The 23,611-nt window shown below is 33.4% G+C and overlaps 1 protein-coding gene across 1 annotated transcript in view; it reads left to right on the forward strand.

Annotated features, from left to right (window-relative positions):
* Window positions 1–23,611, forward strand: part of pyd (zonula occludens-like protein polychaetoid) — a 242,934-nt gene that overhangs the window by 215,706 nt on the left and 3,617 nt on the right. The window contains 8 exon segments of the mRNA XM_072541122.1: window positions 1,870–2,002; window positions 2,481–2,803; window positions 2,865–2,942; window positions 4,448–4,760; window positions 6,784–7,130; window positions 18,366–18,656; window positions 21,804–22,000; window positions 22,120–22,161. Of these exon segments, the coding sequence (XP_072397223.1) occupies window positions 1,870–2,002; window positions 2,481–2,803; window positions 2,865–2,942; window positions 4,448–4,760; window positions 6,784–7,130; window positions 18,366–18,656; window positions 21,804–22,000; window positions 22,120–22,161 (1,724 nt within the window).

A 23,611-nucleotide genomic window follows, 5' to 3' on the forward strand; every position in this document is an offset into this window, starting at 1 on the left:
AGCTATTCATTTGACTTATGCATTCACGCTTAATCAAATTTCGATGCCATTGATTTGCAAACTGTCTTTTTGTTTGTTTATATTTTCACAATAAAATCTTTATTTTTAATATATTAAATTGTTATAATATATTAAAAATAATTTTAAAACTTAAAAATATATGAAATTTACAATATTCAAAGTAATAAATTTTTTTATTACATGTAAATAAAATTTTATAACTTTGAATTAAAAATAGGTTTGTTTTAACACTACGAAAAATCGTCAGGTATCATTTTATTATACTGTTTTCCTGTCCAAAAATTTACGAAACATTTTAAAAAATTTTCAAAATATATTCAACCAAAAATTTCATTATCTCGGGACTTTTCATTAAACTTTTTAGACTATTTTCGAAATTATTTTTCGAAACAGTTTGGTGTTGGTACTGCCACAGGTCGGATGGTAGGCATTCGTATCATAGCCAACAATGATTAATTACAGTTCATTTTTCATGCAATATCTCACTAGCTGTTCCAACTACCTTGATGGTTGTTCGGGATCATCATATGGAAGGTATGCTAATCTGAGAACTATCTCCTTCATAACTCCTCCCTCTATGACCTTTATCTTTACTGTTGTTCAGTCTGTGGAACAGAGATCACAACCAGTCTTTTGTGTTAAGGTCTTGATTTTTTCCTCTTTAGACGGGTCCTGAGGGTTTCTTCATGAAGCTCTTGGACATATTATTTGGATCAATTATATTGAAGTTTGCTCCCTTCCACAGACCCTCAATAATCTTCATCACTTCAGTCGTCCATTTTTTTGTATGCTCGTTAACACAGTTCACCCACAGGGTCCCTTCGCTAAACGATGTTTTATGGAACCGCAGAAGTTCATTTTGACCTCCGATAGGAGTCTCATCAAGTGCTTGCTCCAGTTTGTTAATGATCAAATTTGCTTGAGCCGGATCTAGTTGAGTATCAGGATGATGTCTGTGTGCTACCACCATTCTGAGTACTTTTCTCACGGTGCTTTATGACCTAGCCTGCTCGTTAGAGCCCCTTGGTTTCATAGCAACTAGTTACTAGGGGGGTGATGGTATTCTACCGAAGTCTCTTTGTCCTCGGCTGTTGCTGATTTGGTTTCCTTGGGATTTGATATGATTTGATATGGTCATGTCCCACCAGCCATTTTGCCTTTTTTCTCATCTTCCTTTGTTGAGCTCTAGATAGGCGTTATTTGAGACTTACTTATTTATTTTTTTAATTTAAAAATCCGAAATTATACTTTACCATTTCGAATTTTCAAATTAAAAAATAATTCTTTGGTGTATGTGATAAAAAGCAATCTAGCGTACTAACAAGATAAGGAATGTTTTTTCATCGGAAAAACTTACAATTTTTGGGATTTCTCTCCCTGTGATTGACTTTAATTAATTTTATTTATAGTTTATAAGAAGAGAGTTTTAATTATATTATTTTTAGATTTATACATATATAAGTTAAAAAAATAAATCATAATATTTTTTCTAAAAAGATTCATTTATTAAAAGTTAAAATAATATTTTATTTTCTTCAAAAAATTTTATAAAACGCAAAAATTTAATGCTATTCTACGACCGCGCGGCATCTACATATAAAAATATCGAAAGTTGCATTTGTTACCCCCCTCTCTTATTTTAGAACCAGTAATAACGCTGACATGACCGCTCTCTAGTTCTACAAATAAGAAACTAAAATCTTGATCCACCTCTGCTTCTTTTTTATATTATAACATGTGTATAACCTTTGCCGGCGCTAAAAAATGACAATAAAAGATCCTTCTATGTACGTTTATATTCTTTGGTGATAAAACGCTATGAATTTTTATTTTTTGTTTTTATTGTAGACGATCTGCTCACGAGAGGTTATTTGGAACAAAAGCTACAGCTCACGGAGAAAATGTTGATCCAAATGCAAATGAAAATGGTAATTTTAACAATAAAGCTGGATCATTAGAAAGAAGTCAAAATTCCAAATCGGTAAGATTTTTAATGTGTATGATATCCTAATCATTTTAAATCCACAGTTTTTATTTCGGATTTTAATAATCATCGTATTCTAAGCGATGTAGTACTTGGCAAATTCACAAAATTTGTTAACATCTTGTGTGTGAAACTTTACATGTCTATATACAGTGAGTTTTATGTATGGAACGCCTCGATTATGTCGGATATAACTTGCACAATTTTTATAGATTTTGGTATGTACACTAAAGACTATTACACCATCCCATTCCGTTTCCCCAAATCCCATTATAATGAATTTATCTCATAATAATGAGTTTAACTAACTTGTGATGAAGCGCCCTCTACCCACACATTTTCCAATGTGTCTACCTACACCCAGTGTTACTACTAAATATTTGTACATTTTTTACTCGTGACTGAATACATTTACATAAAAACTTATTATATTATTCGATATGTAATAATAAGATATAATTAAATCTTATTTAAGGACTCTCTATCAAGTTACGACTCATACAACAAGCAAGCTACCACCCGTATAGGACCTAACGCTCACGATGATCTCAAAACAACACTATCCAAAATCGACACAACAGGAACTATCCCAACAATTCAAAATAGTCCTTCAAAGTACAATATGGGTCCTAGATGGGATCAGAATTCACATAGGCTTGGTTCTAAAATGGACCTTAAGTACGTATTACCGCCAGGAGAACATTTGGACAACAGTCCTAGGAATTCTCGAGAAATGAGCAAAGACAATCCTATGGATCCCGCAAGTCCACGAGGTTCGGTAGAAAGAGACATATACAGGTTTGTTAAAGAAATTAACTTTACTTAAAATGCGCTTTTATAACTGTAAACTACTTTTCAGGTATTCGAAGAGTCCTGCGAAACAAACTATTACTGGAAAGACCATGGTTGAAACTAAAACTGATTATGGTAAATACAGGTAAGTTCTATTCATCTATTGGCGTGTTTTAAATTTATTAAAATTAAAAATGTTTTAAAAGAAAAATAAAAATAATAATTTGTACAAAAAAGGTCATTATTAAACCATTAAACCATCATAAAATGTAATTTGCACTTCTTCTTCTTGTAGTTCCTTCTCCTATCGGAAGTTGGCTATCATCACAGCTGTCCGTACCTTATTGGCGGCTGCTTTGAAAAGATCTACTAAGCTGCAACTATACCACTATCTTAGGTTTCTTAGCCAGGAAATTCTTCGTCTTCCTATGGATCTTTCACCCTTGATTTTACCTTGCATTATGAGCCTTAATATCTCATATTTCGCACCTCTGGTAATGTGGCCTAAATATTTCAGCTTTCTTGTTTAGATATGCTTTATGACCTCGCAATCCTTTTGTAGCCTTCTTAACACTTCTGCATTTGTAACTCGTTGGGTCCATGGTATTTTCAAAATCCTTCTATAGCACCACATCTCAAATGATTCCAGCTTCTTTATATTATCCACTTTTAGTGTCCAGCTTTCCATTCCATACAACAAAGTCGAGAACACGTAGCATCTTAAGGCTCTTATCCTCAGCTCCAGAGGAAGGTCTCGATTAACAAACATTGTTTTCATTTTTATAAATGCTTGTCTTGCAATTTTAATGCGTGTCCTTATTTCTCTACTTTGGTCATTGTTTTCATTTACCCAGGTTCCCAGATATTTGTAGTTATTCACTCTTTCTACTTGTTTTCCCTCGATATCTAGCCTTCCTACTGTATGTTGCTTAGAAATAATCATGCACTTGGTGTTCTTAATGTTCATTTGTAGTCCATATTTTATACGGACTTGATGTAATCTATTTACTAAGCGTTGCAGTGCTTCAAGACTGTCTAGACTGATATTGCTTCCTTAAAAATAGCTTCGTTGTACAGATTGAATAACAATGGGGACAGCACGCAACCCTGTCTAACACCTCTTTTGATGTCTATAGTTTCTGTATCGACATTTTCGATTCTAACCTTTGCTTTTTGATTACAGTACAGATTGACAATAACCCGTATATCTCCACTATCCACATTATTTTCTTTTAACAGTTTTGCGAGTGTCTGACGTCGTATCTATAAAGCAGACATAGAGATCCTGGTTCATATCTAATTTGCGTAGTATTTTGCACGGTTCCTCTTAATCTACTATCACCTGAAGTGGACTTATTAAATGACCTAAATGCACCAAAAGTCGAAGGAATAATCTGAAGTAATTATTCCTAATTACTTGTACCCAGTCGAAATATTTATTCAGTTACACTGGGACGGTGTTAGAGAACCTCTTCCCGTTTCCAGCTTTTAATAAAGTACGTAATTTTATACTGATCGTCAAACTTTAAAAGAAGATCCGTGCTACAATAAACATAATTTCGAACAAAATCTTAAAAAACGAAGTCATCCTTACTTGTTTACGTTAATCTATACAGTAACAACATATCGTAACAGTATTTATCTTTTTAGCCGTAACAATTCGCATCCACACCAACCTCCTCCCGAATACACACGTACGTCTCATCAAGATTTAAGAGAATCTACTCTTAGTATCCATCAACAATCACCTTTGAGAAGTCCACCCGTACACCATAACGGCTACGATCCGGGGGTTCAGAACCATATGGGTCCCCCCAACGGTAATAGCTACAAGCCTGTGCCTCCACCTAAACCGAAAAACTATAAACCACCGTATAAAGCCCAAGGAGGATATGGAGGGGGTGAGGGAATTATTCAGTCACCACCGGTATATCAGCATGGAAAGAGTCATAGTAATCCTGTGGTAAGTATATAAATTCTTAAATTGAATTGAATTCGTTTTCTTGTATTGGGTTTCTTGTTTCATGCATGTATTCTCTTATCAATTTAGGTTATCGACTATTATTCGGTTGCCTTTCATAACTATTTGTAGTAAAGAATATATTCTAATAACTAATTCTAGTAACTCTTAATCTAAAAAATAAAATATTCATCAGACGGAACCCAAATCTCCAAATTTATAATTCACTGGTAGCAAGTGAGATCTCTAAAATATCATTTAGGCAAATTAAAAGGCCTCCAGGAAAACTTAGTATACGCATGGGTATTAGCCCCTGATCCAATTATGTTTTTCCTACAAGAGAAAAAACCAAAACTTTCACAAAAACAAATTATCACAACCATGGACGTATAAACACAGATGTTTATACGTCTATGTTTATACGTCCATGATCACAACAAACAGAATCTACAAATCTATAAAATACTTACAAACGCCGTGTTAAACGTTGGACTGAACTAGAAAATGAAATTGTTTGGAGAATTTATATCCACGCAGCATGGGGAGTGTACTGTTCCCATAAAAGTAAGTGTCTATTGTAAAAATTAATTCGGGCAGAATTCGAAATATTTTTAACAAACTGAAATTAAATTTAACGACAAATCAAGCATGTTTTATTAATTGTAACCACTTTAAATGTTGTAAAAGTTAAAATTGAAGCAGTATAAAGTCGATGATTTTAGATTTAACCGAAAGATACAAACATACTGACTCTTACTCGAATCGGTGACCACGTGTGGGTCTGATCAAAGAAACTAACAAACATTTAAATTATTTAGATGTTATTGTAATATGCTGCATATTAAATAGCCATACGATAAATAATAAAAAAAAATTATTTATAGAAACAATTAAATGTTTGTGTTTAATATTTAATATTTTTGTTAAGTATTTAAGTAGTGTAGAAAGCATTCTTATTTTAAATCTCGTGCAATCAAGGAAACGAATCGTTTGAAAACAAATTTAATACTAATGGTAATAAATAAATAATAATAATAAACGTAATAAATAGTTTCAAAATTTGAGTAAACAATCAAGCATATTAATATCATTTTGTTTTTAAAGAAAATGCTATATTTTCAAGACGTGGCAACATTGCGCTCAATCATTATTGCAGTTAAATTGTGTTAGAGATAGTGCAAACACTCCTGACCATGGAGCTGCGCGAAGTCGGAGTCAAAATTCACGTAAAGGCAGAAAGGTTCTATTGTAAACCAAATTTCGTCTACTGCATTTGTGTTTGTATTATCTCTAACATCATGAAGTATTAAGAGAAAATTAGGTTTTCTTGATGTTTTTCTTATTGCGCATATGGCCTTCGGGCTTCTTCCTTAGTTTGTTGAATAGTACGTAATAATTGAAATAACATTTCATTAATTTGAGATTTTTTTTAATAGAAAGCAATTGAAGGGTTCGGTCAACCAAAAACCAGTCAACTCCATATTTTTTATTTAAATTCAGTTTGTATATACATCGTATAGAACAATGTTTGTACATATTTTGGTGCAAGAATCAGTCAGCTCCAACACATATTAAGGTAAATACATGGGTTAAGAAGTTGACTGCTTTAATCAATATGAGTTCAATAATCGGTAATGTCCAGGAAATGACTGTTTCTTGCCACCAATGTTAACATTGACAGCATCGGAAAATAACAATATTGGAAAGTTTTTATTGATTTTCCACAAATTATAAAAAAATACAGTTGACTGGTTTTTGCACAGAACCATTTTAATTTTTAATTATTGGGGATAATTATGTAAATAAGATAAAATGTACATAATTGGAAACCCAATACCAAGGGCGAGGAATTTTATCTACAGGGTTCGAGGAACAACATACTTTTAATCGTACATTGCCAGGCTGGAATGTAGGCTGGAAGTAGCTAGTAATGCTACCACTATACTTACAGATTCAGAAAATAGATCACAGATTAACAAACTGAAACTCAAACATGTATATTTTTTATTATATTTTATGTTTATAGGATCATCGCAATCAGAACATAAATCTGTCTCCTCACCACAACCACAACTATTACTACAATACACCGCCTCATCACAACTTCCACCCAGCTGACCCTAACATACAGTACCCTCCTGGACCAGGCCGAAGCCATTACGACATGGCTCCTCCTTATCAGGAATCCCCACGACGTCATACGAGCATTTCTTATGCAAGTAGAAGCGAAATTACCCCAATAGCCCAGCACCACGACGGAACTTACGGTGACGTTTTGGAAACCAGGCCTCCAATTGTAGATTTGCAAGGTTCTAGGGAACAACGAGGATCGGCTTTTGAATTATACAGAAAGCCAGTAGGTCATAATTTAAGGTGAGTCAAGTTTATATTTGTTTTTATTTTGTATTTTTTGCTGCTATTTTTGCTAAATGCGGGTCTCTGGAAAAGTTTTTGTGAGTTTTAACTCCTTATATCCATTAAGGTGTCGGGCGGTATTTATTTGTATAAAATTAAAAATCACAAAATCACTCATTAAAAATACTAACGTGCACAAATCTTATATTTATTGGTTTCTTATATTTTAGCAGAATATTATTATATATTTTCTATGATGTATATATGATGTATAGTTTAACAATATAAAAAGTCTCTTACACTTCTCAATACGCCGGTCTAAAAATGAATATGACAAAAACAAAAACAATGACAAACACAGACGACCCCAGACGTATAACTATAAATGGCAACGAGGTAGAACAATTCTAAGAATATATCTACCTAGGCCAAATTCTGAAACTTCACAAAGAGAACCAAAGTGCGGAAATCACTAGAAGAGCAAGACTGGTATGGGCAGGATTTGAAAAAGTCAGTTGGATACTTAAGAACCGCAACATACCTCAATAATTGAGGAGCAAGTATTCAACCAGTGCATCATTCTTATCATGACATATGGATATCAAACCTGGATCCTAATTATGGCAAATATGAACAAATTGGCCGCAGCAGAAAGAGCAATGTTGGATATACGATTCGTCAGATAGAAATAGGAACAACTGGGTTCACAACAAAAATTGTCAAACTCAAATGAAGCCTATGGTTACCTATGATGGTAACCAACGTTCTGAAAGGACATGGTACATGAAGAAGATATTGACTTTTAACAAATGGGACATGAAACAGATTGAATGCGTTGATTATCTTTAAAATTATTTGTATCCATAAGTTTTTTCACGAAAGAAAGCTGTAAATAATGTGATTGTATTGAAATACAACAACAAAATATTGAAAACTTTTGAACTTGAGAAAGGCACCTGCCGAAACTGCTGTAGTAATAATAAATTCTGTGAAAGTGTTGAAAATAAAAGTTTTCAATGTTTTATTATTAGATAAAAACTTAAATCTAGTAACTGTCGTATCCATCACTTAAAGGTATTTGTTTGCATCTGGCAGCTCATTACAAATGCAAATTTTCCAATAGAGGTTAAGGGTTACCATCAAGGCCATAAACAATTGCCGTACGGATGAGGCGTTGAAACCAATAAGGCATATCTATACTATTAGATTCATAGAATACCTTGTCTCATTAGGAATTAATCCTGTATTAATGACTTTGAATAACAATTTGCCGTTAAAAAATATTTTTGGATACGACAATTTACTTAGAATTTTTTTTTACACTTACAGTTTTCTTTTGTACACTTTATTGAAACAAAACGTAACAAGACAACATAATTGTATAACAGGTCACGAGAACTTTTTCAGAGAATTTTATATGTATACCTAATATATTTTGCTTGGTATATATTTTTTGCAAGTATGTACACTGGTTGCCTTTTCTGTGTTTGTCTGTTTATTTAAATTGTTTATACTGTGACTTATATTTGTTGTTACTTATACTACAATATTTTCTGCACAGGATAAGCTACTGTAAACTGGATCTGTAGATAAAATAAATAGTAAATTACGTAAATGTGGTATGTTATGTTTTTGTGTTATGCTTGGTTTGATAGAATTATTATTGTAATTTTTGATTTTTTACGAGTGTAGCTTCAAAAATAAAGTAAAATTTTCATAAAGTAGTTTTATTATAATGCTTTAATTAAAATTTCAATCGCATTGCTGTAATTGATGTCATTCTATTGCTTTCGAAATTATTGGCATCTCTTATTGAGCTTTCTTTTAGTATGTTTGCCGTGAGTAAATAACATTAAGATACTTATAAAATAGCTCACCAATTAGTAAAAATAAGTACAACAAAAGTTTTTGTTTCTTGTCAGGTTGAATCGGAAGAAGTGATCTTTTGAAAATCCATGATGTACAGATTCCTCTTATTACTGCACTGTACAGTTTTTGTTTTATTTCCTGTATAGAGCTTTTATCTAAACTTCTACATAATGTGCCGCACGTACAGTTGGGTTCATGGTTCTTTACCCGTGCGTCATCATTTTTTAAGCTTTAACTGTCAAGGTGATTTTGTAAAATTTTTCTCTGGAGCCAAAGTGAATATTGTAATAAGGAGACAATAAAATATTAGTTTACACAAGCAAAATAATTTCCACAAAAAAAATCGGTTGCCTGTAAAGTCGGTTTTACGGGCGAAGTTTTTACGTGACAACGTCTTTTTCTCGGTAGAATATTTATTGATATGAATATTATTAAATTGCATAATAGGAACAAGGAATTGAATGAAAATAAGAATTGCACAAATTTTAACTATAGAAATATATTTTGTTTACTAAAACATTGTACTTGTAAACTTAAACTTAACTAATTTCTATTTGAGTGATTTTGTTGAGGATAGGACGATGATAGGAGAAATAGCATCGCACCAGCGGACCGATCATGTTTGAGTGGGAGAGAGACGCAAGGCATTCGCCGGTCCGGCGGGCGTCTCTCTCGTTCGGTGACTCATCGTAACAGACGTGAGCGGGCGTTACACTTTTTCATGAGTGACTCCGAGCCACAACCTAATTTAAGACGTTGTCACGTCAAAAAATTAAGAAGTTACCGTTCAAAACTCAAAATCGGCCTATCTGACCGCTTCGGCGCCAGCAGTGGATAATACCCTAGTACGCCGAGCGGTCACGGGTCAGGTTCAGCACTCAGCAGTTACCTTGAGCTTACGCACTTGTGTTGTAGTACACATGTTGTGTTGCGTTTTATTACGGTTTTCATACGTTTTTTAGAAGATTATTGATTAAACATGCTGCCAAATTCACATGATGCATATTTATTACGATTAGCAAGGGAAAAACTACAAGAAAACGGCAAGTTTTTTTGTTATTTACTAGCGCTTGAAAGTGAGGTTAGAATTATTTTAGAAACTGACGAGGAAGGTAACGACTCGGACACATTGGATTCTGAGAAAGACTTGTATGTACCTTCAAGTTCAGAAGATATTGATTTATCGTCTACTTCAGATGAAGATACTACTCCAAAAAAGAAGGTGCGAAAAATTGAAACCCGTGCTGTTGTACATGAAAACAGATGTCTGGATAACGGGCCGGAAATTGAAAATGTTTTGTTCGAAGACCCAATAGACAGTCAAGACAATCAAGTCACTAATGAACAGCAATTGACGAGCCCAGTTGGCAATCACCAATCAGACCAAGATACTACTACACGAAAAGATGAAACTAGTGTTGTTGTTCACGAAAATAGCAAGCGGCATCTGGTTTGTCTTTAGTTTCGTGCGTGAAAGACAATGATGCTAGATAAAAATAATGTGTTTTATCTCGACAGGTATTAATGACGCACGGGTGAAGAACCATGGACTCAACTATAGTTGTGTATGTACCGTGAGCTCCCTATTCTTGACGGAACATTAAAATTTTGTTCCGTCACTGCATGTACCAACAAATTAGATGGATGTGCGCTTCTATGTATATGCGCCTACATTCATTGGTAAAAGTTGGTTGCATAGTCATGCAAGTCTATGAAATCTACTTTTTTGTCGGCATATTGCTTTATTTTGTTTAAGATTTTTTTTACACGTTCCTTGAAATTTTTGCTACCGTTTCCTTTTTCGTGTTTTTTAGGATTTTCTTCTTTGCTTCCTATTTCCTTTTTCTCAAACCATCTTTATTAAATCACTCATAAATCAAAATTTTCTTCCGGGTCTTTCAAATCGTATTTATTTGAAAGGTCTTACTTGATTACCTATTGTACAGAAAAAGTTGTCCTTGCTATTTTTTGCTTAACAATTAAGTTTATTTTATAGTATACATAGAGATTAGGCTCTTAAACAGTTATAAAAAATGTAGTTTTATAAAAACTCTTATAGTTGTAAATACTATTTATCCATTTTCATTATCATCTCTTTTCTGATATAAATATCTTGCATGTTACAAGTTGTTAACAATTTAGTGTTTGTTTGTTTGTTTTAAAAATTGATTATGAGCATTCTTAAAATTAATATAGCATCTGCTTAATATCTGTTTTTTGTATTGTTTATGAACTTTTTATAACCACTTACATTTTTTTAACTACAAGAAGATGTTAATACTACATAATTTAAATTTATAAAGAAGGACTAACCTTTCAATTCCATTAAGCGAACGATGTCTACAAAATTCACTAAGGAAGTAAGGAATGAGATGATACAAAGTGCCAAGCCCAAAGTACACAGAAAGAACACAAAAATATTTACATGATCAATTAGTGAAAGATTAGTAGAACTAGCTCTCCATGGAAGGATGGTTACTTAGATCATCCACAAAGGAATCTGTTAGTAACTTGTGTTGGCTAAAATTGGTAATCGACTCACGAGTCTATATCGTGGTTGAAAAATGAGCGTCTACGAAAAATAAGCAAAAACGCCCTAAAATTTGGGTTAAAAATTGGATAGAAAAAAGGCAAGTATTGTCTCACACCCATTTAATTTAAGAATTGTTAGTAGAATCACTTGATTACAGAAATTATCTGCTAATGTCTGAACGATCATACAATGAATTGTTTTCTTTAGTGGCACCTATAATACAAAACCTATAAACCCAAAGAAGTTTTTAGTATTCTACTTTTGGGAAGGATTATTCCAGAGACATGCAGGGCCAACGCGGTTTTACATGAAGAGCTAACCAGCCAAGTAAAAAATGTGACAAACGTAAGGAGCCGCGAACCATGCCCGTCGGTATAACTGCGGTATTGCAATGATAATACTAGCAAGCTTTACCGACCAACTATAAAACCATGGTTTTACTCTCCTGTTGATAATGGTCTGAAGATCTTGTAACGATGACTTTAAATTTTAAAATGTCATGATCGTAGTAATGTCGAACATGTATTGGAAAACACTTTTTTATGTCGAAATTTTTATGTATTCATAGATCAAGTTTTTATTGTACATAATTTTTTGTTTATTATTGTCATAATTGAATTGTAAAGGGTATTATTAGTAACCAAAAATAATTTAAATGTATATGTATATATAACTTTTACAAAAATCCAAATAACAAGTAGTAGTTGATTAATTACAATGAGATAGGGACGCCGTGGTTTCTTGTATACAGTGCTAGCCGGCATATAATGAGATATTATATCTCGCTTGAAAGGTATTGAAAATACATATTACTCACAATACAACATAATAATTTTGTTTGGGTTTACGCTAATTTTGGTAAGATTTACGAACCAGTTCTTATATTAAGTGTTCAAAATGTGCTCACTCAACTTCCTGACAGTAATGCATCCTATTGCTAAACTCTCGTCGTACTCGTTCAAATGTATCGTGTGAAATGGCCCTACATTCTTTAACAATTCATTGTTTCAAAATGTCAATACTATCGGGTGCCGTTGCGTAATCCTTAGATTTCAAGTACCTCCACAGAAAAAAATCTAAAGGTATGAGGTCCGGTGACCGAGCTGGCCATTCTATCGACCTTGTCGTCCAATCCATCTACCACGATATTCCCCATCCAGGTAACGTCTTACTGCACCATAATAGTGTGCAGGAGCACCATCTTGTTAAAAAGCTAGTTATTTCCAAGCTTCCGAGTTCATCTGCATTAACGTCCAGAATTTCAAGAATTAACGGCTCAATTGCGTTTTGTAACATCTCCAGATACACTTCACCGGTTAAGTTAGCATTGAGAAAAACAGGTCCAACTATGTGGTTTCCTAAAATACCTGCCTAAACATTTACTTTTTCTGGAAATTGAGTTTTTCACGAAAGACGTTAGAATTTGTGTCATTCCAATACCTCACATTGTGTGTTAACATTTACATTGAGGGAAAAGTACTTTCGTCGCGAAAACAATTTTTTTATGTAATCTGGCTGTTGGTTAATTTGTTTGGACATATTTTCACAGAATTCTAGTTTTCCGTTGGGGTCATCATCTGAAAGTTGGTTCACAATTTTTAATTTGTATCGATAAAATTTGTTTTTAGCCAACACTCGGTGTACTGTCCTTTGAGTGATTCCACAGATAGACGCAACTTGGGCTGTATAAGAAGTAGGATTCACTACCATTTCTGCAATTATGTAACTTTGTTTGTCATTACTAATTGTGCATCTTGAACGCTACCTGTTTCTTCAAACTTCCGAAGAAGCTGCCTCAAATATTTGGGTATCTCTCATGAAAAAGACGTTCCGCTGCATGGAAATTGGTTCTACTTTCACCATTTATTAAGACAGTTGCTACTTTGTCTGCTACAGTACCTACCATTCTGCCTATGTCAACATTTAAACGTCTTGTTAAACAATAATTAAACTAAATATTCAAGGTATAAATACTTTTACAAAAACTGAGCAAAGTAAAAACGACTAGAGACTTGAAAAACGTCAGCTTTTTTGACAAATAACCAGAGGCGGACGCTAGAATCTTTATTAATTAGATGTGAAACTATAATTTTAGTATTTATTAATTTATTCTTTAAAATCAGCTTAAATCCAAACAAAATTAGTATGATTGAATAGGTATGTTCAACAATTTTTAAACGAGATATCACTTGCCATAACGTCGCATTTAAAATTATCTTTCACAGTGGCTCTGTAAAGTAACGTTGTCGATCACTATTACGTCACCTGTTATGACTATTTATATCTTCTTCTTCATGTGCCATCTCCTCTAAGAAGGTTGGCAACCATCACGGCAATTCGCACTTTCGATACCGCTGCTCTAAAGAAGTCAGCAGAAGTGCAGTTAAACCAAGCTCTCAAATTGTTTAACCAGGAGATGCGTCTTCTTCCGCGACTCCTTGTACCCTGTATTCTTCCTTGTATTAATAATTGCAGCAAGTTATAACGCTCGCCCCCTCATGACATAATATTGCAGTTTTCTAACCTCTTTATATTTTCCCATTCTTCCAACACCTCGACATTCGTGACTCTATCCACCCAACTTATTCTTAATATCCTTCTGTAGGCCCATAACTCGAAGGCTTCTAATCTGTCCTAATCTGTCTACTATTTGTATGCGTCCGTTTATTTTCTCCCTCCAAATTTTACTATTGTAAGTATAACCGTTTAAATATAAGAGATACGAGGTAGGGGAGGGGACTTTTGGCTAGCACTGTATCTATAGTAACTATTCGAGATATCTTTGATATTTAGTATATTATAGTATATTACGAATAATATTACGTGCCTATCCCGTCATATTATGTTCGAATGTTTAGATGGCAGATAGCGTGAAAGCAGTAGAAACAGTCAGGTTATTTTTTTAAGGTCCTTGTATTTATATCCCTTGCTTTATGAAGACGTTCATTTTTAAAAAACGTCTTAAAATAATCCTCGTAGATGAGTTTCCCTATATTATTCATAATTAGTATGTAATGTGTAAGTGTAGGAACACGTTATTTTTGATGTTTGTTCTCATTATGGGGCTTTCATTATCAAATGTGTGCAAAAAAAGCTTGTCTTTGGCCAGAAAAGTCAAAGCAAATATAGATTAAGATATAAAATAGGCACTAAAAATTCTCGGCTAGGTACATAAAAAATAAACTTAATAAAATCTAACATATTTGTATTTTTCTTTAAGATTGATTTGAAATTTGTTGCTTAAAATCTTCTATTCCAGCTTATAATTTCCAACAAACCGCTCCTTCGAATGAATGTAGTTCTGTCGCGGTTGGTCAGTGAATAAATTTAACTAACCTCATCAAAACGACGCCTTATATTATATTTATATCGGATTAAGCCACAATGAACTGTAATGAAAATTATATTTTATAATTGGTAATTGACGTTTTGATTTCCACTATTAAAATCGTTTTCAAAAAGATATTATTTTAAAATAGTGAGTAATAGTAAAAGAAGTCAATAACGACAATATACCGACATTAGTGGATGAATAGATAGTCAGAGACACATCATACATGAATACCTAATGCATAAACACATAATACACACAAAACAATCAGAATTTGATATCATCCTAAAGGTACAAACACCGCCTTCAAAGCGTGGCTATTGGCCTACAAGATCGAGGCCATGTAAGTCACTTGTCAATTTTGGAAAACAATAACCGCCAAGCAACTATTGGTTCTAATAACAACTCACTGTTTTAAAATAATTTTTTTGAAAAATATTTCCAGAGTGGAAATCGAAACGCCAATTAATAATTATAAAATATAATTTTCATCCCAATCAATTATGGCTTAATCCCATATACACATAAAAGTTAACTTTGACGTGCTCCAAGAAAACAGTTCCAGAATCTTATCAAATAATTATTAAAAAAATAAATCGATTGGGACTAATTCTGTACTATAAGGTGGATGTTAACATTCTTGAAAGCTATGTGACAGGTATAAGAGTGCATTGTTGAACAAAACAGAGTATAGCCTTATGCGTTTATCATAAATCGTTACATTTGGATTTGTTTTTTTAGCCAATAAGTAAAACCTATAATGTTTACGTTATATTTTTCGTTTAACAACTTTCTACTTTATGGAATAATCTACGTGATATAAACGCGTTCAATTTTAATCATTATAAAGAATTAGTCTGATCTCATGTGCTGATGGGATTCCCAAATTGGTTCCGGGTTATTTTCAAACAAAGTGAAGATTAAAGAACAAAACGAAGACTATTTTGCGATAATCTTATTTATAATAAAATGGTCATTGATACAGAGTAAGTTTATTTTTCCGAAGGTTTTTAGTCCGCTGAATACGAATCTGAGCTCCAAATTGCCGGATTGACTCTGGTTACTGAGATATTGTAATTTATAAGTGCCAAAATAGTGCTTTTTGACAATTTTTAAGGATATCTAGAGCAGTTAATTTTTTCTATCCTAAAATAATATGCACCTTATATATACAATAACACCTTAAAGTATAAGTCTTTCTCTTTCAAATGGATATGGGTAAATAATAAGAATGAGTATAAACTTTAATACAATTAAATTTAATAAATTTTAAAAATCTGTCTCGCTTTAATTAAAATGATCGTTTGAGTATCTTACGTCTATGTTCAACTGAAACGTCATTTTTCTTAAGTGGCCAGCAGCAATCTGCATTCATTTGTACGTTTCAACGACCTTGAAAATTATGCTCTTTCTGCTTGAAGTCTTGGTGAAATCGCTCTCCTATCTTTTCGCTGAATACACCTACATTTTCTGGGAAATAATTTAAATGAGAAAACAGAAAGTGTAATTTGAAGCTCATCAAGCAGCCTAGTTTTGGAAAAAAAATTAGCATTATTAATACAATTGTTTGTATTCTGCATCTCGATGATTTCCTAGAAAATTGTGGACAACTTGTTTACAAACTAACCCATGCTTCTTTTTCTTTAAGTGTCATAATTTTCTTAAAATTGTCATCTGTCATTAGCTTCCTAATGTCAGGGCCTACAAAAACACCTTCTTTAACTTTAGCTGCAGATATTCAGATCGTAGAATAAGCAGGAAATTCAGATCGAAGTGGTTCATAAGACGCACTATCTTTATTGAGAGCTTTTTGTGAATTGTTTCAGTAATTCTAATTTTGCATAAAGAGGTGGTGTAAGCACTTTCTTTGAGTCAACAAGACTTTCATGTAGAACGTTGTTCGAACCAATTACCCACTCTGTTCTTTTTGGCCACTCTCTTTTTACCAAATGTTTTTCTCGAGCCCGACTGTCCCAAAGTCAAAGAAAACAAAGCTACTTAATGTTCCCAAACTGTAAGCCACCAAAAGATTTAACATTTTGAAATCTCCACAAATGAGACTTTTGTGTGAACTATATTTTTTCCAAAAGCAACGGGAAAGTTTCGAACGATTTTTAAAATATGGTGGAGTCGTCAATACGAGCAGCTGCATAGTAATTACCATTATAAAACAAAACATTTAAGTTGGTTATAACAGTTTCTGGGACAAAAATTATATTCCGATGCTACATAACCTCAAAACTGGCCAAAAACCCTATTTTTGCACTTTTATGTTAGGATATATCAGAAACCAGAGTCAATTTGGCAATTTGGAGCTCAGATTCGGGTTCGGACCACAAAAAAACCTTCTGAAAAGTATATTATGATCTCTGGGTACGAATATTGGTCAAATTATGTCGGCCTGTGTAATTCATCAAACATGTGTTTGAACAAATGTGATGATCACTGATCATCCTCTTTCATTTAAACCCAATCTCCTCCGTATATATCCGTTGTTCTATTTTCCAAGTCCCAAAACTCTTTATCGTGGCTTCATGTACCTCGTTTCTGTAGGATCTTCAAGATGGCCGCTTTTTATTATATCTTTGGGGCTCCGTTACGCTATTTTTCTTGTCCATCTACTGGTACTAACTGTTCTTACGTCTACGTACATAGATAAACTTTAATAGTTTATCTCTTATACATTTTAATATTTCTTTTACCAGCGAAGATCTGTATAATTTCTTCGCTTCTTTCACTTTCTGCTTGACTTCATATTTAAGCTTCGGCATCTTCGCTCATAATACTCCGCACTAATGATTTATGTATGTGTGTGTGTGTGTATGTGTGTGTGTGTGTGTGTGTGTGTGTGTGTGTGTGTGTGTTTTGCTTTCATGATCAGGTGTGTCTTCTATCAAATTTGATTCGTTTGTCTAGTTCATGATATTTTCTTGTTCTTGTGTGACGTGTTGTGCGTTATTGTAAACCTCACATAGCCTTATTTATCCATTTCTTTGATTATTACGTTGTCTTTCATAGACAAATCTTCTATTACTCTTCTATTCTTGCGATATAATCTGTTTTGACGAAAGTAATTTCGGGATTAGCTTTATTATATTCTTCTTGTAGCTTTTGAACGTAACTCAGATCTACTATGTCTTGTGCCATTAATACTTGAGCATCTGCAAATCGTAATCCTTTCACTGCTCATGATGCCATTTGGCGGCGCCATTGGTTTTTTAATTTACTTAATCAGTATTCAGTACGCATTGAGTGTGGTGTTGTAGCCAGCGAGTAGGTTAATATGTATCCCCATTCCTTTCCTTTTTTCTTTTATAAATTCAGGTGCTCTATATCAAAAAATTAAGGACCTAGTCATGTGGTCTGCCCGGCTACCAAATACTAATGTGTCTCAAGAACCAGTATATAGAGCTTGAACCTGTATAAGCCTGTCAAGAATTTGTGGCGCCTATTTTATAACACTAACGTATCATGTTCATTTATTGACATACCCACAGTAACCATTTTTTTGTTCTTCAAGGGGTATGGTGGAGCGGCCGGCTTTTTACGGATCGCAGCCTAACATAGCTCAAAAACTAAACACATCCACCTCATCTGCTACTAACTCGCCCAAAATAACACCCAAACTAACAAAAACCCAATCATTCAAACACCAGAAGAGCGAGGGCTTCACACCCAAACTATTTCGAAAATTGTCGTTTACGAGGAAGAGTCGGGAGAGTACGCCGAAAATGAGTAAAAAATTTTCGCTACAACCACCGGAGAGTATCGACGAGAATCGAATTTTACAAGATATCAACAGAAACGCTAGGTTAGAATCAGACTTTTTGGGGTTTCAAATATGAGAATGTTATAACAGCTCTTTAGAAAAAAATATTCAATTCTTAAATTATATTGTTTAATCGAAAAGATTTGGTCCATAAAATTTTATTTTTAAATACACTGCTACAAAAACCAATCACTTGTTTGTTTTATAATTATTTACATGAGGCAAGATAAAAAACCGAAACCATCAAAATTTCAGTATAATATTAAAATCCATGCTTTTGTATTTTACGTTCTAAGGATCTATTTATCTTGCATAATTAACTACCTCTTTGGACTCCAATTTCATCGCCAAAGCGTCGTGTTATAGATCGATAAGATTAGCTATTAGATTTCGGTTCAGATTTGTTCATTCTCCCAGAGTACTTCTGCAAATTGTAACACTAACCCATGAAACGAAAGATTTAAAAATCCACAAATTTCTTGGCGTTATTTTTCAACTGGAATATATGGGGAAATTCAACACAAAGTCTTTGTTTCCTGGGGTAGGTAAATACTGGTAGGGTTCTTAAGTACGTTTTAAGATCTTCTTCTTCTTCAGCCTTAAGTAATCCAACTATGGACATAGGTCTCCACCAAATCAATCCAGTGTTTTCTATTTTGCGCCACTTGCTTCCAGTTGTGTCCTCCGATCTTCTTAATGTCATCAGCCCATCTCATTTATGGTCTTCCTCTGCTTCTCTTTCCTAACCATGGTGTCCATTGTTGTATTTCGTGGTTCCATCTTTTATCCTTCAGTCGGGCATTGTGTCCTGCGAAGCTCCATTATAATTTGGCAGCATGTTCCCCTGCGTCTTTTACTTTGGTTTTGTTTCTAATCCATTTGTTTGTTTTTTTTTTTGTCTATAAGTCTCACCCCGAGCATTGATCTTTCCATCGCTCTTTGTGGCTTTACTATTTTATCCACATTAGACTTGGTGAGTGTCCACGTCTGTGAACCATACGTGAGTATAGGGACGATACACTGATCATAAATTCTGATTTTCAAATATTGTTCTATCTTAGTGCTTTTCAAGATCCAACTCAGTTTTACAAATCCTGCCCACGCTAACCTTATTCTTCTGGTCATTTCGGCAGTTTGATTTTCTTTGTTAACTTTGATTATCTGTCCCAGGTACATGTATTCGCTTACTGTTTCTAAATTTATGTCGTTCAACGTGATTTGTCTAATATTCGGTGTATTTGTCATTATTTTTGTTTTTTCATCTTAAGACCTACTTTTTCCGAAACTTGAAATATTTTCATCATCATGGTTGGGAGTTCTTTGAAACTTGTAGCGAATATTATTAGCGTATTTCAAATGACTCAGTTTTCTTCCATTAACATTTATTCCTTTATCTGTCCAGTTAATGTCTTTGAACACGTCTTCCAGTCCAAGTGTGAATAGCTTTGGTGAGATAACATCTCCCTGGCGAACTCCTCTGTTGATTGGTATAGCTTTGGTTTTCGCATCTATTTGTATTTTCATTGTAGCTTTCTTGTAAATATTATGTATGAGCATTCTGTATCGGGAGTCTATCCTGCAGTTGTTCATAGCTCTCTCTATTGCCCAAAGTTCTATGGAGTCGAATGCCTTTTCATAATCAACGAAGCCAATGTATAAGTTCAAGTGATATTCATTGGCTTTCTCTATAGAGAAAACCAACGTTTTAAGATAGTACTCTTTAATAATAATTATAGACAGTCATATACAAGAAATAAATGAAAAATATCGACGTTATGTTAAACGGTAGTAATTGTAGAAACAGTGAAAGATAAGAAGCTGGTGTTGATTGAAGCAGTGACCAATCTTACTTTTTAAATCGTATTAACATTCTCATTCATCAAATTTGTAAAGCCAAAATTTTAAAACAAAATTATAGCTGTTATAACATTTTCAAAAACTCTGATTTTAAATTACAAAAGCCGGTAAAAATGTGTATTGGTTTATTTATTTTTTAAGGTAATCTAAAATCTTAATTAGTTCTTCCTGACACCACAATTTTTTGTTAAGATATCCCTTCTAAAATAAAACTAAATCGCTATTTATTGAAAACTGAGTTATTCTATAATACATTCAGATGTTCAAGTGCCATACAGCCAGTAACAACATGGAAGATCTTAACAATAAACAGATACCACAGAGTATCGAAAGACCCGACAGCAAATAAAACGCAAAGCAACTTTTTTAAGCTGCAGAATACCAACAATATACACGTCAGTTGGCCTGATGAATTCCCCGTTCACTGCAATTTCGGTAGAGAGCGCCACATACACGTGGCTTAGTGACTTAAGACCAACTACTATCTACGATTAATTTTTGACTTGACACAATTTATGCAAGATTTTACCTAAGGGTCCGACATAGTGTAGTCAATGTGTTTATAAAACAACACACTTATAAGGCACTTTGACGAATATTTTTGAAGGCAAGAGGTACAGTCTGGCCCATAAGATTCAAACCAATATTTATGAAAACGAAAAATAAACTAAAATGATTCACCTTGTTGTTTTTACAACAGACAACAAGAGTGAAAAGAAAAAGTACTTTACAGAGATGTATACAAACCTACATGTAGTGGTTGACCAAAAACCTACATCGGTCAAACTGGTAGAACCTTCAACAAACGTATAGCGGAACACAAAAGGACTTTTAATAATATAGTAACAGATTTTACGTACGCACTTCTAGATCATAATCATTCTTTTAATAACCAATTTCAAATTCTCCATATCCAAAATAAAGGCCTTAAGCTATCGTTATTAGAATCTAATTAATAAATTATTAATTTGACTTAAATTAAAACTGGAAATTAATAAATTGACTTGAGAATTGAAACTTTAGACAAATAGTTCTTCCCTCCTCGACATATTCAGTTGAATATAAAGTGTAAACGCGTACCAAAAATAGATCACTTGAGAAATGCACTCTGCCGAAACTGCCATGGAGTATCAGTTGAAGCCATCACTTAATTATATTTCTGCTAACTCTCTTGTGCCAATGAATAATATCAGATATATTAAAGTAAGGTGTGATACATATATTTATTAATAAATCATTAAGAAATTTTTTTATAAACTTCATAAAACCAATACATATTTTTACTTTTATCGTTGTGAATACAATGTATTTAGTATCCTGTTGAACCTTTAGGGACATGAGACCAAGTAAACGGGACGTCACTTCATCGATGGTGGGCCATAGTGGTGCTACACTCGTCAACGAATATTGGGGGGTAAGTCTCGAAGTACCCCCCGGTGCCATTCCGAAAGGAGAGGAACGTCTGATCTATTTCGTTATTTCTGATCCTAGATTATGTGAAAATGCTCCGCCATTAGACCTTGACAACGGTAAATTAGCATGATTTTTGTCTTGTTTTGTATTGATGTATAAATCCTTTCATATTGTTGTTTGGAAACCAGTGTACATTGTTTGTCGATATATTTTTAATAGTATTTTTATTTTGTAGGTGAAACTATGCTGTCGCCTTTGGTAATGTGTGGACCTCAAGGTAAAAATTCTACATTTTATATAAAATAATGTTTGTTGTAATAAGAAATTTTAATATATCCTTAATTGTTATTGTTCCTTACTAACAAAAAAATTTCAGTACTTATTTTTGTAATAACGATTACTAATCTTCAAGTTAAACCACAAATTATGAAAGCAATATTTATTTAATAAAATTCACGACGCGTTTCGACATCACTGTCATCATCAGCTTTATAAATCAGGAGAAACTCAATCTGAAATGCGTAAGAATAGAAAACTTTAAGAAAGAACTTCTGAACAAAAGATTCTTAATGTAAAAATTTGCTGCTTACGGACTCTTTTTTGCTATTAATTTAAAGAAAAGTGTAAAAGTGACTGGGTTGCTAACGCCGTAGGCAACATCCCAAACCATTTAATAATGAGTTATTAAAAATACCCAAAAGTCCCATTGTTCTGCTATGGGTACCATTTTGAAGAAAAAAGTTGGAACCAGAGCTAGTCACATGTGTCAGCATTGTCGTACTGTTAATCGGCATCAAAACTATTCGGTAATATAATTAGTAATTATAATCCTTAAACGGTTATGGAACAGACAATCACAAAAGCTGTTAAAAAACAAATGTGCAGTTGACTGGTTTTAGAAAAGGAATTAAGTTGTAAAAATTATCGTAGATAGGCAACCAACATTACTTTTGAATTTAACAAGAGACTGAAAAAGGGGGAGGAAGCAAAAGTCTCCCTTGTGAAGCCTAATAGGGTGATGGAAATTCTATTTCCATCACCCTATTCATGATGATATGATACTTATTTTTGTGGTTTTCGTTATCTCGTAAACTTTGTTGGTATCTTCTAATCTCTTCTGAGAGTTAACATAAACATATCTAATGGTTGTTTGGTTCGACAATTTAGCTTATTAACTGCATCAATGGTTACATAACGTCTTCTTTGCATATCACTGATACATTTTTACGACGAACAAGAGTGGTGTAATCCCTTTACTAACTTCAGTAGGTCATTACTGCTTATTGTTGTAAGTGCGAGATAGGAGATTTTTCTCACTCAAAGCTAATGTATCTTACGATTACAGGATAGACGATTTTACTAATCGTCTAGAATTGTCTATATTTAAATATAGACGATTTTACTAATCGTCTGTATTTTTCACTGTTTTGTTCATAAATTTTTGTCAATTCAAAGCTTTTATGAATTTTCTATACTGTGCACTGTCTTGTCAATTCATTTTTCACGCGTTATGTGATAAATTTATCGAATTTAGATCCAAGAAATTTGTATATATTCTTTTATGCCTTCTATTACAATAGGCTATGAATTTCTCTAAATTTTTTGTACCCTTCAACTAACTATAGTGGCGCCCATAGCTGAGTGGCTAAGTACTGACATCAAGCTGGAAAGTCCGGGTTCAATCCCATCACAAACACCAGAATGTTTTCAATTCCTTATTTAACTGA

Source organism: Diabrotica undecimpunctata, chromosome 8 (genome assembly GCF_040954645.1).
Source record: "Diabrotica undecimpunctata isolate CICGRU chromosome 8, icDiaUnde3, whole genome shotgun sequence".
Classification (NCBI taxonomy): Eukaryota; Metazoa; Arthropoda; class Insecta; order Coleoptera; family Chrysomelidae; genus Diabrotica; species Diabrotica undecimpunctata.